This window comes from Crinia signifera, chromosome 1 (genome assembly GCF_055691185.1).
Source record: "Crinia signifera chromosome 1, ASM5569118v1, whole genome shotgun sequence".
In the NCBI taxonomy this organism is placed as follows: Eukaryota; Metazoa; Chordata; class Amphibia; order Anura; family Myobatrachidae; genus Crinia; species Crinia signifera.
The window spans coordinates 140,224,583-140,241,604 of record NC_139217.1 but is presented as its reverse complement, the minus strand read 5'-3'; the positions used below and the strand labels follow the sequence as shown (position 1 = coordinate 140,241,604).

Below are 17,022 nucleotides of genomic sequence, written 5' to 3'. Positions count from 1 at the left end.
GATAATGTTTTACTTCCAGAAAGCAGATGAGTTTCACTGACTCTTCTTACAAGCCTCTACAGGGATGTAGGCCTTAATATCCCCTGCCATAGAAGTACAGCCTGACACAGTGTCTATTTCAATACATGTGTATCCTATAGTTCTTTCTGGGCAAAAGTGCGAAATGCTAATCCATAATTTTGCTGCAAAAATCTGTAATGGAATGATTAAACTCACGAGGGGCTATATTTCTCAAAAGCTATTCAATCCACCAAAATTGATTATTGCTGACAGAAGTACCTTTTAAATGATATAACAATGTACAATACATTGACGTGCCAGAAGCCACGAGCAGCTTGTAAAGGTAATGGCTGTCACCATACTGTGATATTTTTTAAATTTGCAGACGTGCAACCGTTAAAATCTGGCATCTCATGAGTCAGTTTGAACACAGGCTAGACTATCTATGGTGTCACGTGTATACCAGGAATACCTTATGGAAGGCATTACCACCCATCTTGGACAGATCAGTGACCGTAGCTGCTTAATGATTGTGAAAGTGTCTGGCCAGCATTGTCTGTGGTAAAAGACAAGTGACACTGGCTCAAAACACATCCATATTTAATGCAGGCGTTACCAAATGCATATCCACAAGGTCAGCGCAGTATTATTTTTAGCAACCACAGCATATGGAGCAGAAAACACAAAAGACTGCACATGTTAATACAATGACACTGGGCACATGTCCTCACCTGGGCTTGTGAAATCACTAATTGGACCCTGGAGGACTAGCAACATGTAGCGTGGTCCATTGAGTCATAGTTCCAGTTGTTTTGGATTGATAGTAGGGTTAGGGTGTGACATAGACAACTATAAGGATATACAGTAGCTGTCATGTCCTGCAAATGAGTCTACTGCAGGTAAGCAATATAAAATTCAGCCTTGTTGAAATGAGACATGACCATCCTGTACTTAAGTGGAGAACTGAGCCCACTTATATTCTAACAATCCAGTGCAAGACATAGGGGTAGATGTATGAAGCAGTGATAAGTGAGGAGAAGTGATACAGTGGCTGGTACTTTATCACCGGCCAATCAGCTCCCTTTTGAAACCTAGCCTGTAACGTAACAGTCAGGAGCTGATTGGCCAGTGATAAAGAACCAGGCCCTTTATCACTTCTCCTCCCTTATCACTGCTTCATACCCCCACAGTTAGAGAGATGTAGAAGCCCTGTCCCCCCCCCCCCCCCCCCCCCCCACCACCCTAATGATGACTACTAGAAGAATTTATAGAGGACATTATAGAGGACATTGTTAAACAATAATACTACTTCCAAATGACATTATGTTGTGATTGACTGTGTATTGAGGGGAGTGTAGGTTAGTGAAAGACAGTCCCAGTTGTGTGGAAAAGACCTACAATGACCCTGGATTTGTAGGAATACAGCAGGTGTTCACTTAGTAGTTTTGTTTTTCATTCAATTTTGTATAGCAATCATTATTGGCATATTACAGACCTATAGGGAAAAATGATACCTTATGTTTTACATATGAAATTGAGTGGAGTTTGGCACCCTGATGACATATAGAGGTAAGTAGGGTGTGGAATAGCCTCGGGAATGTACTGTAAATCCCGGTATAGTTTGTGTGCTGAAGACTGCATATTTCCATGTTATGTTTAAATGCCTGACACTGGGAGAGGTTGCAGACACACTTATTTAAATATAACGCCTTCCCTGAAACTATATATCCCAGTACAGTAAATAGTGCCCTTTGTAATCTTATAGAAACGTTTTGGAATCCATCTGTGAGATATTAGAATTCATAGAACACTCCAAATGGATTATTATAGCTAAGTACAAGAGGATAGGGTTAATGTAATTGGCAGATGTACAAGAGCCCAGTAGATAGCTGGGGATTTCCCCTCTACCTAACACAATCTTCTCTTCGCATTTGGCCAATAGAGGCTTGTTAGTACTGAACCACTTGGCACGAACCAGTTTTCCACTGTGGCTAAACATCAGTCTAACAAACTAACAAATGGCAGATGCTTTTGACTAGCAAAGCCCTAGGGTTCTAGTTGAGGAATTAGTTTCTATCACTGAAACATAAGCCACAAGTAGTGTTGTAGAATTGTCCTGGCATTAAATAGAAGTGTTGTGGTTAGTTTGTTTTTTTTTTTACATACAACAAAAGTAATTTATATGTTTTAAGGGGGATTGAGAAGGTTTGTGATTATAAACAAGGTCATCATGAGGTTTTTGGAATTGACACTACAACCAAAATTTATGTTTTAAAATTACAATGTGAAGTAAACAACTTGATTTGGATTGTTAACAGTGTTCTTCCACATAAAATAAGCAATAAGGAGGACTTGAGGTCAGCCATTTTCTATATCTAAGCCACTGCAACAATATACATGAGTTATTTTGTGCCTCGTGTCTCATAAGTGTAGCTAATTTCATCTACAGTATGTTCGATAGATGAATATTTAGTAAATACTTTGTTTATTCAATGGTACACCAAAAACAAAGAACATGGGAGACTATTCTATAGCACTGCTCTCTGCTACCAGAATTAAAATTACGGCATTTTCACAAATCCATTGCTCAAGGGCAATTGGCTATGTCAGTTCTGCTTTATCGTACTATGTATTATTTACATAAAACACATTTAATTGTGCATGGAAGTTATGCAATTGCTATAATAAGCACTGATGCGTGTCACTTTAGTGCTGAAAACAATGGTTAGAGGAAGGATCGGTGCTGAGCTGAGGATCACAGGTGGAAGTGCTTTTACATACACTCCCACAATGCAGCACTAATAATAACACATAATACACGTGTTGAGCTTTAATGAGCTTACTACGTTATTTGTTCCAATACATTATTTGACCATATGTATCTTTACAATAACTTCTACCTAAACCACTATGATAAAATGTTCCCTGTATCTGTAATTAAGTAAACTACATGCTTGAAGGTGCAGGTGCACTGTACGATCCCTGCAGCTGCTGGCATTGCCGAGGGCTGGGGGAGCGGGGGCCATGTTGTATTCTGCAGCATGGCCCTCGTACATGATCTGCTCCCTCTCCTTTATATGCACATGGCGGGCATTGGCCACTGATGGGTCTATACACACTGGACTATATACTGAGAAATATCATTTAGAAGGGCGAACATGAGCAATATCACTTATGTTATCGCCTCAGTGTGTATGAGGTTTGACACACTCGAGAAAACCGTATTCTCAATCATTTAAAACAGTGGGCCTCTACATGAGGCCTCAAGTTTCCCCAATCATGTCATGTTTTGAGGATTTCTGTCTGTGGAAGCAGGTGGAGTAATTAGAAGAACTCTCCTGGGCATGTTAAAAGAACGCCACAAAACATGACCTGTTCAGAACCCCTGATTTAAAAGAACTTAAAGCATAACAATGAAAAAACACCAAGCACATGAAGCTTTTAAATGTGTAACTAAAACAACTGAAGTTTGGTTTGTGCAAGAGTCAAACAGCAAAATGGAAAATAACTTTTATATCCTTTAAAAGAGAACTGATGAACGTAAACCCTAAAATGACTGCTTTTGTTGTTTATTGACTAGTTATACTAGGCACAATTCTGTGTCTTGCAGGTAGTTTTCAGGAAATAAAGCATTTGTGGTTTGAGTTTTTTTAATTCATGGTAAAGCAGGGGACAATACTGTTGGATGAACATTAGAATAAATACATTTGACGGTACTTGTTTCCTAGCACGGCCACAATTGCGGGCATCGGGTGTAATTTTTAGTGGTCTGCGACGCGACCGACGCGATGCCCCCGATTTTCCCATTGAAATGCATTGAAAAAAGTCAAAATCGCGTCGGTCGCGTCGTATGCGGCTAAAAAAGGCTTAAATGGTCCAGACGCGATGCCCCCGATTTCCCATAGGAAACAATGTTAAATGGCTCAATTTACCCGCGATGCCCCCGATTTCCCATAGGAAACAATGTTAAATGCTTCAATTTCACCAAATCATCATAGGGAACAATGTTAAATGGGCCAGAAACCCCCAAAAACACCCCTGAACAGTGAAATGTCCCCACAAAAGTAGTTTACGCCACCCCACGATCAACGCGAACCCAAAGCGTGGCGAGCGCAGCGAGCCCGCGAGGGGCGGCGGTACGCGTCCTCCGACCTTTTCATACCCCCACTATCCACGTCGGCGTAGAGTTGAGAATAGAATAGTGTGGCGAGCGCAGCGAGCCACCGAGCCCGAAGCGTGGTGAGCGGACGCGGATACCTTCACAGGTAAACGCGTCCCTTCGCGGGCTTCACAGGTATCCGCGTTTCCTCGCGGGGCTCGCTACGCTCGCCACGCTTCGGGCTCGGTGGCTCGCTGCGCTCGCCATACTATTCTATTCTCAACTCCACGCCGACGTGGATAGTGGGGGTATGAAAAGGTCGCAGGACGCGTACCGCCGCCCCTCGCGGGCTTGCTGCGCTCGCCACGCTTCGGGTTCGCGTTGATCGTGGGGTGGCGTAAACTACTTTTGGGGGGACATTTCACTGTTCAGGGGTGTTTTGGGGGGTTTCTGGCCCATTTACCATTGTTCCCTATGATGATTTGGGTAAATTGAGCCATTTAACATTGTTTCCTATGGGAAATCGGGGGCATCGCGGGTAAATTGAGGCATTTAACATTGTTCCCTATGGAAAATTGCGGGCATCGCGTCGGTACCATCGCACCCGATTTTTTAGTGCATGCGATGGCCGCGATGCCCCCGATTTTTACTCACGATGCCCACGATCATGATCGTTGTGGCCGTGCTAGGAAACAAGTACCCATTTGACGATCCTATTGGCTGCAGTACATCCTGAATGACCCTCTTAGACTCAGTATATGCTTGTGTGTAGTGATGCCATGATCTGCCTATGGTGGAATGCAAGGCACAAATCACCATTTGCAAACAGGCAGGGCACATTTGCATATTTACAAAACATCATTCTTATTGGCTGTGTCCATGTTCGACTGGTAGGTTGCGATCAACACCGTAGACAGCCCTATCCAACATTCTTGTCATTATAAAGTGAAATGTTATTCGACAGAAAAGCAAACAAACACTTTTGAAGGTTGGCATGTGCGAATTATTCACCTGCAGGGAAGATGCCAGCTTTTGGTAAGAGTACACTGAGTACAGAGTCAGTAAGTGATGAGGTCACCTCTGCCATATTAAGTAAACAGAAATAGCTTTTACCTGCTTGAATCCCATCTTTTCGTTTAAGGCGCCTTTGTTCTTTATGTTTAACGATATTACACAGGTGATGTCAGAAAAATAGCGAAAGGATTTAGTTTTGCATGCCAGTAACCCCCCAAGGCATCTTTATTCACCTCCGAGAAGGAAATCGTAAGGATGGTAGATGAGTCTGACAATGGAATGCAGAGAAGGTTAGCTATGTTTTACGATGGAGAAAATGAGTTCAAAGGCATAACACAGACTTCAGCCTGCATGTGAGGAGATTTCTGTGCAAAGTGTTTGCATTAATGCAAGCAGAGCGAATCTTTCTGAAACCCGAGACCCATGCCTCTAAGACCTGTCAGAACATATTCAGAATTTTACCATAGCAAAAATATGTCCATGTCCCTGGGTCTGAGTGCACTCTGAGGATGCTCTGATTTCAGTCTGAGCCAAGGCTAACAGCATGCAATCTAAATAGCCAGGAGCAAGGACAAATAACCTTCACTTGTTGGTGCTTTTTGTTATTTATTGCATAGTTAAAAAGAGTTATAAATTGTCATAGCCAATAATTTCCTACACAACAACCTTTATAAAGAATGATCAGGAAGGGTGTTAGCTGAATTGATGTGTTACAGGAAGGAAGCTCCTTCCCTTCCATTTTCTGCATGACTTTCACTGACATGATGAAGCTGGGAAAGCTGCTTTTGGCCTGCAGCCCAAGGCAACCATGTAATATTTGTAATCAATGGGAACTTAAATTATGCTGCCCAGGGGGGATAACTGGAACAAAAAGCATTACAAGAAAAGCCTTTATTATATATATATATATATATATATATATATATATATATATATATATATATATGTATATATATATATTATTTTTTTTACTTTAGAATACTTAAGTTGTTCTTTATGAATAGGCATCAAAGAACATGAACCGTTTTGACATAATCTGTCTTAAAGGTGTAATGAACATGTAAACTAAGCTGGATAACTGCCAGAGGCAACAGGACTTCAAAATATAAACTTTACAGCTAACTTCTTTGTTCATTTTTGGAGATGTCAATGCAAGCCAATTCTGACTGGCTCATTCATAGTGCCAAGTGACTTTTTTGGGCCAGATTTATCAAGCTTCAAAAGTGATAAAATGGAGAGTGATAAACAACCAACCAATCAGCTCCTGCTTGACATTTTTCAAACTCAGCCTGTAACATGACAGGTAGGAGCTGATTGGCTGGCTGTTTATCACTCTCCATTTTATCACTTGTTGAAGCATGATACACCTGGCCCTCATAGTTTATACCGTTTAGCCAGGGCCTTTCTAATTTCTTTACAAATGTTTCTTGTACACCCACCCATTGCTAATATGGCAATCCCCCTATTAACAATTATACAAACGATATTTGTTTCCTAGAACGGCGCCCATGTTTTCCATCGGATGGGCTCCTAAAAATATCATTGCATCCCCCTGGAATATTGCGGCATGCAATGCAATTCGATTTTTAATTGTACAAGCACCCATGCCATGAGATGTGATCGGTGCTTACAATGAGATGTAACCCCCAGTATCCACACCATCCCGAAGCGTGGCGAGCGCAGCGGTACGCGTCCTCCAACCTTTTCATACCACCACTATCCACATCGGCGTGGAGTTGATTTTAGATAGTGTAGTGAGCGCAACGAGCCACCAAGCCCGAAGCGTGGTGAGCGGACGCGGAATACGAGCCCGAAGCGTGGTGAGCGCACACGGATTACTTTACATGTATTCTGCGTCCCCTCGTGGGGCTCGCTGTGCTCGCCACGCTTCGGGCTGGTGTTCCGTGTCCCCTCGCGGGGCTCGGCGCGTTTCGGGCTCGGTGGCTCGCTGTGCTAGCCACACTATCTAGAATCAACTCCACACCGACGTGGATAGTGGGGGTATGAAAAGGTCGGAGGACGCGTACCACGGCCCCTTGCGGGGCACGCTGCGCTCACCACGCTTCAGGATGGCGTGGATACTGGGGGTTACATCTCATTGTAAGCACCCATCACATGTCATGGCATGGATGCTTGTACAATTAAAAATTGCATCGCATCCCATTTGCTGGCATGCAATGCTATGCGATATTTAATTGTACAAGTATCGCATCGCACACCACTAAATAAGGTACACGATGTCATGCGATGGCCGCTGTGATAGGAAACAAGTACAATACAAACAGTTCTAGCTTATAGATATAAATATAATGTTCTGCACATGGAAAATAACATATATTTCACAGAGAGTGAGACAACAGTCTAGGTGTACACAGAGCTGCTCAGGAATCTGATCTCTTCCATTTGTTAATCATATCTTTATACTACAGGGAGGAATATATGTAAAGGATATTTGTGGTTTTGTTAGTCATTAAGTTGTTTTATTTATTTAGTCACAGCAACAATGTGATGATCATAAAGCAATATGCATGGGAGATCTTCAGCTTATGGCATTGGCTTTTATGATTATTGACCATAGATTTAAAAATAATGCTGGAATTTCACTTCTATTACATCCGGTTATTTCTGTTCCTATTTCGTGGGCACCAGTAGAACAGCAAAGGGCCTGATCCTGAGCTTCCTGCAGCTCTGTATGTGGCCACGTTCCCAAACACTAGGAATAACCAGGCTCTGTGGCAGCACTTGTTTGTGCAAACACATTTATTAGTATAGTTAATGCTGCACTTATATGCCGTTTTCTTCACTCTGTGAATGCAGTTGGCAGCTTTCACAGAGCAAAGTATTACTTGTTTATCAGAAATGTAGCACTTCTGGGTGTGAGGAAATTCAGTATGGTAAATATAAAAAGTAAGGAGGTATGATACATGTGAGGTATGGTTCAGTATGCAAAGCAAAATAATAATGAGAACTTATATAGATTAGTATCCGATAGAGGATAGAAGGAAGGAAAAAGATGCAGGTGAGTTGAATATTTAGGAATTTAATATTTAGGAGGAAAAGATTCACCGAAAAAGGAAAACGTTACGTAAAGGACCAATACTATCTCACTAAGGGGGTAATTCTAATTGACTCGGTAGGCTGTGAGACAGCCTCAGTGAATAAACCGCCCCCTCGCAGCCGCATGGTGTTACGAAACACATCCTCTCTCATGTGCCCAAAGCAGGAGAAATCATTCGATGGTCGTCGACCATTGAATGATTTCTTCTGCCTTCACATATATAAGTCAGTGGAGAATGACTTATATATGTGGGTGCCAGGGCGAACGTCTGACGTCATGTGATGCCAGCCATCCGCCCCAGAAGACTTCGTTCCGCCCGCACTCCCATGGAAATGCCCATCGTTTTCATGGGGACCCCCATTAAACACTGGGTGTTTCCATGTCCCAGGGCCACTACTACTCCATCCCTCGCTCTCTGCTGTGAAGGGCGTGGCAACATTGTAAATCACCAATACCGTTTGCAGTCGAGATTTGCAAATGCACATGCACAAACCCTGACCATCAGGCCAGGGTCCGAATTCGGTTCACTAAGATTGATTCATCGGCCACTATGTACTCCGCTAGTCAGTAGCCCATACCAACAAGGAACATATTTTGAATTGTAAATAAAGACAATTTTTTAGGCAGGAGTTTCAGAAAGAAAATGTGATATTAAAGAAAATAATGAAATATACAAAGCAAAAAAAGGAAGAAAAGCGAAGAAAGTAATAAAATGTCAATAAATAGCAATAACACATTTATTCAATGGCCTACAGAAAATAAACAAATATGTAACCTCGGTAAACATGAATCACAAAAGAAGAGAGTTTGTTTTTACAAAAAAGACCAAAGTTTGTACCAAACAGCAAATCTAACAAATCCGAGATTTATTTAGAAATTTTAACCCCAATTCAGGATGATTTATAGAAAGCGTTAGTAAAGTGCAGAAATTTACCTCAATGAACCTAAATGGTATAAACTTAATATACAATTTTAAGAAATGAAAGCATGAAAAGATTAAACATAAAGAAATAATAATTAAACCAGCTGACACAAGAGGGGGATGGGGAGGAATAGTAATTATGGATATTTTAAAGTACAAAGAGGAAATAATAAAGGCAACTAAATAATAGAGAAACTTATAAAATATGAGAACAAATCCCAGTGTTATTGAAAATGCTAATTAAGATGTAATCTTAGTACAAACATGAGGGTAAAAGGGAATAAAAATTATATTGTGAAATAAAATTAAATATTACTTGTATTCTATATTTGCCTAAAACTCATAATGATTGAGAAAACCTAATGAGACCTAATTAGGCAAAAAGGTTGTCCCAGACAGAGACAGGTCAGAAAGGCTGGCACTGAAAGAAGATGGCAGAGAGGCTGGGATGGATTAAAGAAAGGAAGTGAGTTTGGCACAGAGGAAGGAAGCAGAAAGCAGGCACAGAGGAGATAAGTGCAGAGATAGTCAGATATGGGCTTACCTAGAGGAGAAGCTGATATGATATCAGGTGCAGGCAGCAAACTATGTTATATCATGGCATGGAACTGTACCTGAGTCAGCTCGACAGTCCTTCAAATTTCTACAGAACTCACACTGTATTGTAGGCCACTGGGAGCCATGGCTGCACTGTCCCCATGTTACATACAGTAGGTAGAAGCCGAAGCAGACCGGCCACTCAAAGAAGCAGCCCAGCAGCCCGGCCACTCTCACTACCAGACAGAGCAGCCTCAGCTTCTTCAACCTATCACCAGCTGCCCGATGCGATTGCAGAGCTCAAAGCCCGGGGGGGTTGGGACTGCAGCGCTGGGCACTTTGCATGATCAACCTGTCCCCGGCTGCCCACTAAGGTGCAAAGCTCACAGCCCAAGGAGGCGGAGGTGAGGAGGGACGGGATTGCGGTGCTTTGCATCAATAATTGAATCTGCAGCTGCGTCCTGCGCTCCAAGGCAGTTCTACACACAAATACACATGGTACTTAGCAGATTTTTTGGTCCCCCTGCGTACGCCACTGGGCCTATAATTGCTGGAACTGATTCTGCTATTTCCAATACCTCATACTTTATAGATAATCATTTACAACCTGTTTACAAGTTGTTCAAATCATATGTAGAGATGTAAATAAGAACTAGAGTTGAAATCTGTATATTTTTCTTGAAAACAGCAATATGGATACCAAGAAAATAGATAAAATGAGGATGGATCAAGTTTATTTTAGAAAATAACTTATTTTTGGCACAAAGATAAATCCTATTAGCACAAAATGGGTACTGCAATGGAAACCCGATTTTCACCTTCAAACACAAACTTGTTTATGGTGTTCTGGTAAGAACATGCTATGTGGACATTTGATTACTCCAGAATGTAAAAAATGTGACGGATTTATTGATGACATTTTATTTATATGGGAAGGCAGTGAAACAGATCTGAAAGTTTGTTTGTGCAAATTAAACCAGAACACATGCTCCAACATGGGTATCCCCATGCACTCGCTGGGCGTTTCCATGTTAATGCGGCAGTTATGCAGTGTGCCAGGGGTGGGCGACTAATGTCGCTGCCTGCCCCGTCTTCATCCCTGAGCCCGCAAATATAAGTCAGTCTCCACTGACTTATATTTGCAAGCCCAGGAGAAATAATGTGATGGTCGCCGACCATCAAATTAAGTCTCCCGCTGCGGGCACATGGGAGGGGATTTGTTTTCATAACACATCCCCTCTCATGGTTGCGAGGAAATATGGCGGGGGGGGGAGCATTTTTCCCGGGATAGGCATTCCGGGACTTGGTAAGTTGCGAATATCACAGAATTAGGCCCAAATTAATTTTTAACATATCATAGTAGATACCGTGTCCATGTAATTGAATGCAGTTGCAGTCTACAGTATATAGGCCGCACATCCAGACTGTTTAGAGAAAGATGGACGGAGCATTTACGAAATATGAAAAGGAGTCTGAAAAACTCTTTATCAAACCACTTTAAAGAACATTACAATGATTAAGCTAAACATTTTAAATGAGTAATTATTATCAAGTTTGTTGAAAAACATTGGAGAATACAAGATGCAGAAATTAGTTTGGAACATGCGGAATTAAATCCATTTTTGAAATGATTACTTTGGTACCCAATCGGCTTAATGAAGATTCTGAATTACATTTTATTTCTTTTTTTTTATGAATTGGTGTTTTTGCTTTTTAACATGAATTTTTTCCCTCTATGAACTCTATTCACTCTTATCTGATTCCTAATTTTAAATAATTGGTCACCATAATGTATTTTTTATATGTTTAGATTTTTTTTGCTTGGCAATTTTTACACCTATTAAAGTGCCAGCATTCAACATATGGGTTTTCTGACATGGTGGCATCAGATGCAACCATGTCAGGGAAAATATGGCTTGGTTTGGTCTGATCTTATTAGACCAAACCAGTCAAGGGGTTAAAGGATGATGTTCCATTTATGTTGCCTGTTATTTGCAGTATGATTGTATAAAAGCAGAGAGTTCCGTAAAGACCATAAATACATGGACACACAATGGGGCAGATATATTGAATGTTGGTGAGAAATAACGTACCAATCAGCTCCTATCATTTTTCAAACACAGCCTGTAACTGTTGATTGGTTGACATTTGTTTCTGTATCTGGAGGCATCACTTACCCTGATGCCACCTAGTGTGGATGGCGCGAAAGTGGCAAAGCCTTATGTGAGGGTGTGTGATCTTGTGGGAGGTGGTGTGGCCTTGCTGCTCGAATCCCGTTTTCGGTACTCCAGTGGTCTGGGAGATGCTGCTTGCCACCGGGAAGTGCTGTGGCTACAGTGCCAGGAGCCAGGCACCGCCTGGCTCCTGTCACTGGCAAAGAGCTGGCATTTTAGTGTCACCCATAGGCAGGTGACACTCGGGTGTGGCCCACACCTCCCCCCCCCAGTGACACCACCTTCTCTACTTTAGCTCTCCCCAAGCTTTCATAAATCTGCCCCAGTGTAACTTGTGTGACCATGTACACTAGACTTAACGAAGAGTTACTATTTGTGCTGTTTAGCCAATTGATTATATCATGTTAGTACTCAGATTGCATTTTACATCAAATAAATGCACACACACACACACACACACACACACACACACACACAGTTATACATAGGGCTATATATAGCAAATTGCAGTCAGTATTGATGCACAAAGCCAAGAGCGCTGCCCTGTTGGTGCACTGATATGTCAGACAAGTATGTAATTCACAAATTTTCTACTACCACTTAATCCATGACTTATTCAACATATAACGAAGGAATAGTTCATTAAAAAAAAGACTGTATATATCTATAATAAGATGTATTGCAGTGGTCCGTCATCTTGCTAGAAATAATCTGTTTTCTCCTATTTAGATCTTTAGTTATAGTAATGTGGATATTTTAAGGCTTACAATTATTACTATGATGCATGATAATATAATGAAGCAATTGTTCTAAAAGTACTTGAATGCCCTGTAGACATTTTCAAATGTACATTGCTCAGCAGTGTCGCCCCATTACTCCGTTCGCAGTAGCTAGTTATACTACCAGAAAACAGGCTGACAAGCAAAGATAACAAAAATAAAGTTTCAGATTGCAGTATATCAAGCTTTGACCTTGTGCTCCTCAGTTTCTGATTACAAGGAAAAGTATATACATAGTTGTTAACAAGCAAGTCCATACCACTGTTGCAGCTTATGTCATGACAGTGAGAGATACAGGAATGTTAGGAAGTCAAAGATTTGTCAAAACAGTGCACACAACCTACAGTAGATCAATTGAAAGAATCCAACACACTTGTCAAGTGTTGCTGGTAAATGTGGCTCAAAAAGAACAATTGCTGTTATTTTAACCGTTTTAACTTTAGCTCTTACCATAGGCATGCAGGACTTTGTAGAATAATTTGTATGTCACAAGGGCAACCAACATAAAAGGGCAATGTTCGAAAGCTCAAGGTCATCACCTCCTGGGCACTATGATAGATCTGCTGGAGCTTGTGGGTCTCTTCCTGTTGTGTGGAGTTTGGAAAGTCCTCGCTACAGATGCACATCTTTTGTTTGTAGCGGACTAACTACTCTTCTGATCTTGTAATTAGGAAATTATATTGTAATTATTTATGCAGTTTTGTGGTGCTCGGTGAAGATTATTGTGTATGCTTGAGGATTCTAGTTATTGGGGGTTTTGTTTACATTTATGTGTCTTTCTCTTTTTCAGGCTTTGATGCGTCCAGGGCGCATTGACAGAATCATTTTTGTGCCTCTGCCAGATGCTGCTACTCGCAGGGAAATCTTTAGAATCCGGTTCCAGTGTATGCCTATTGACAATGATGTTAGCCTAGATGATCTAGTGCTGCAGACAGAAAGGTACTCGGGTGCAGAGGTAAGCATTGGCAGTTGTCTAGTCACAGCTGTTGCTTATTTATTGTGTGGATGAGCCGTTCTGGTTGACCAGCAAAGCTGCGAAATTCATGTTATAAATGTAACTTTATTGGAATGAGGGGTGTTGTGAAGGAGACATTAGATTGGTTGCTACTCATACTTGTACACACACACACACACACACACACACACACACAGAGCCTCTCACAACAACCCTGTAGCTATCCTTGAAAGTGGGCAGTCAGGGGAGGTACCAACTTTGCAGCTGGGAAGTTGGTAAGTATGATGGTATTGTGACCATGTAAGCAGGTGCCAACTTCACACCTTCCATTACTGGAACTGTCACTGACATTAATGCACAAGATCTTGCATATATGTCTATGACTGTAACATCGAGGATGATGCAGACTATGGTTACTATGGCATGCAGCAGTAATAAGAACAGGGTACATCATGGCTTAAGATCATGATTGACTACTGAAAAATAAGTGACTTAGAGTTGTGTATCTTAGATAAATCTGACACTGTATAATGTAACCAAAATCAGTTTAAACACCTGGATTAGGGATTAGAACTTCCTATTCCAGGAATAAAATGCGCATGTGCAATCTAATGCCGGGCAGCGCTGAACACCTGCTCAGATGCTGCCGGTCTGCTCCTGACACCAGCTGTGCGCAGTGTGACCTGATGTCAGAGGTCACACACTGTGCAGGCAGCCCACCACTCCCACTCACAGCTGCTGATCTTGCTACTGCCTTCCGCCACCAACCAGCCCCATATAAAGAACACTGCAGGGTGTCCAATTGGATGTTTGGGGAGGATTACAATTAATTATTACATTGACAAACTCAATCTTGAGAATTTTTCAATCCCGAATCCTAGGTTTGAAAAAATTCCCCGGTATTGGCCACTGGATACTAGCTTGTTTTCCACTGATATACAAAGAAATGCAACTATATACATGGAGGCTTTCTTTCCTTATGACAAACCTTAAGCCCCATTAAATTATGCGACTTCACTTACAGTGGCATCCAATTCCTCTTGAGCTACATCGCATGCGATCCTTCTGCATTTCTCATCCCGATCCGCCAGAAGCGCGTGAAATCGTCCTCAAATTGCATAGTGTATGGGGCCTTTATGATACAAATCAATATACGACAGTGCCTTGAAACTCTCCATAATGTACATGCTGGACATAGGAATGCTAACAATAGAAGCTAAATGCATTTGATATGACCCAGAAATGGCAAATCCATAAAGATCTGGGTAATAATTCCAATATACAGTAATGACATGTTAGATGAGTATATAAACCTGTATTATCAGAAAACTGTTGCAATCTGTGTAATTGGTACTTCATATTCTTATCAACACCTCTCTTAGGCATAAATCTGCTGTAATAATGATACCAGTTGCTACATCTTTGAAGTGTGAGGAAAAAAGGCTACAGGTGTCTCTATGTAAAGTTGTTCAGGCAGGTTTGGTTTCTAATCTTATTAAATTGGCAAACAGCTTATCCTTTACTACAATTCGCTACAGGCAAATGCTGGATGTTTATAGCAGTAACACCAACATCTTGCAGAACACTGTGTGCCGCCTTGCCTCTAACTTTGTCGGTATGCCAGACATTTCTACCTGCTGGGAAGCCATTCCATCGTGAAAGCCACAAAATACTATACAATAGCAGAAGTCCAGGATCTGTGTTGTTCGCTATTGCTTTGGACAAAGATGGTGTCTTTCTGTCAGACAGTCCTCTGTTTGCACTTTGCAGAAGTGTATATGTATTGGATGTTGGCCATTCAAAGTCAGTGAAAGCTTTGTTTCTGTTGTGCTTGTTCTAAATCCATTAATCTCGGCAGCTGACAAATCAGCAGTTCTAGCATCTGATTGAAGCCACTCTGAGCATAGTGCTTGTGTATTGTGCTGAATGTCCAGCCTTCCATGTTTTTTGTTATGAAGGTTTTGTTTGTGCAGGAGACATATCGACTGCTAGTCACACATTCCATATCATCTAATTGTACCGCAAAATCAATTGCCTTATACATCAATGCATCAATATTTATACACAGCATAACTCGGAAGTTGTACATTTCAATCAGTATGGTCTTAATAAAATATAGCAGCAATATCAATCCAATTAAAAATACAATTAGCAGTATATCGATAAACATATAGGCTTTCACACTACATCACAATATTATATTCTAAGTATTGTACTATACCTTAAGAGTCAAAGTGTTATGCCAGCGTTATATATGTGTGGTAGCTTACTAGGTGGAACGCACGCCGCCGGATGTTGTAAGGCGGCGTTCGTCTATAGATATATTCCTCTATTGAGGGATTCAGTCTCCCAAAGCGGAAGCGTGCACCAGCATCACCTGACCAGGAAGTGTCTGGTTGGTGCGTGTCACGCATATGGGGGCTGGTTACTAGACGGACAGCACTTAGGGATGTAATGATAGCGCTGTTTCCTCTGTGTGGAACGCATTATGCTTTCCACTTCAGGTTATGTTGTAATGGCTAATTAGAAGCAATATTTTCAGCTTAAATGTGCATAGCTCATTAATCTAATGTCAGTGGCGCAATATATGTTGGGAGACATAGCGGCACTCAGAGACTGTGTTGCTTAATGAAAAAAGCAGGACTGCATCTAATCCATAAGGAGATCTACGTTTTGGGGGGTCTCAGCCCCCGTCTTCAGGATCAGGTAACCTGAATAACCAGCAAAAGACCTGATTGGCTGGTAGTTCATCACTCTCCACTTTATCACTTTATCAAGCTTTGTGCATCTGGCCCTCAAAGTGATGATGCAGGAATGTGTTCATACCACGAGCCACACTGCACCACTAGCTAGTGAGCTGCATCAGCATTATGCACACTTGGACCATATGGAGTTCGATGTTCCTGGCAGCTGCAGTACACAGTGAGCCTACAAGTATCATCTGTTCCATGCATTAACTGGGTCCAACCCTAACAAGGGGTGAGCACATATGCAACTGTGTGTTTTTTTTTTAATTATAAATAAACGTAATACTTTCACTTGTCAAGTAATTAAATTAGTTTTTTTCAGCAGTAACTATTCTGCATGGTGGGGGGCTCATAGAACGAAGTGTGTCGGGCCCCCAAATTTATGTTGCAATTTCTGCAACTAGTTTGGTGAGGAAAATAAAATATTTCAGAACCAGGTTCTATAGCCCAGGCCCGGCAACAAGGGGGTCAAAGGGGACATCCGTCCTTGGCCCTGACGACTTGAGGGGCCTCAATGCCAACTCCCCAGGTGCTCAGTCCCTCACACAGCCGCCCCCCCTCGTTAAGATACCCATGCGCTCACCCCTGCCAATCAGACGCCCCTTCCCCTCGGCGGGGTGTGGACTGGACTGGGGGGGGAGCAACATGGGACTCGGCAGCTGCTGAGTCTGAGCAAGAGGGAGACAAGAGGCTGCAGCAGTTCCAGGGCCATCCAGCCAGTGAAACTGCTCTCTGCC

At 41.9% G+C, this 17,022-nt stretch overlaps 1 protein-coding gene across 1 annotated transcript in view; it reads left to right on the top strand.

Annotated features, from left to right (window-relative positions):
* The window catches only part of AFG2A (AAA ATPase AFG2A), a 407,538-nt gene that overhangs the window by 337,966 nt on the left and 52,550 nt on the right, over positions 1-17,022 (top strand). The window contains exon 15 of the mRNA XM_083174281.1: positions 13,374-13,538. Coding sequence (XP_083030407.1) covers positions 13,374-13,538 — 165 coding nt within the window. The remainder of the gene's footprint in view (positions 1-13,373; positions 13,539-17,022) is intronic.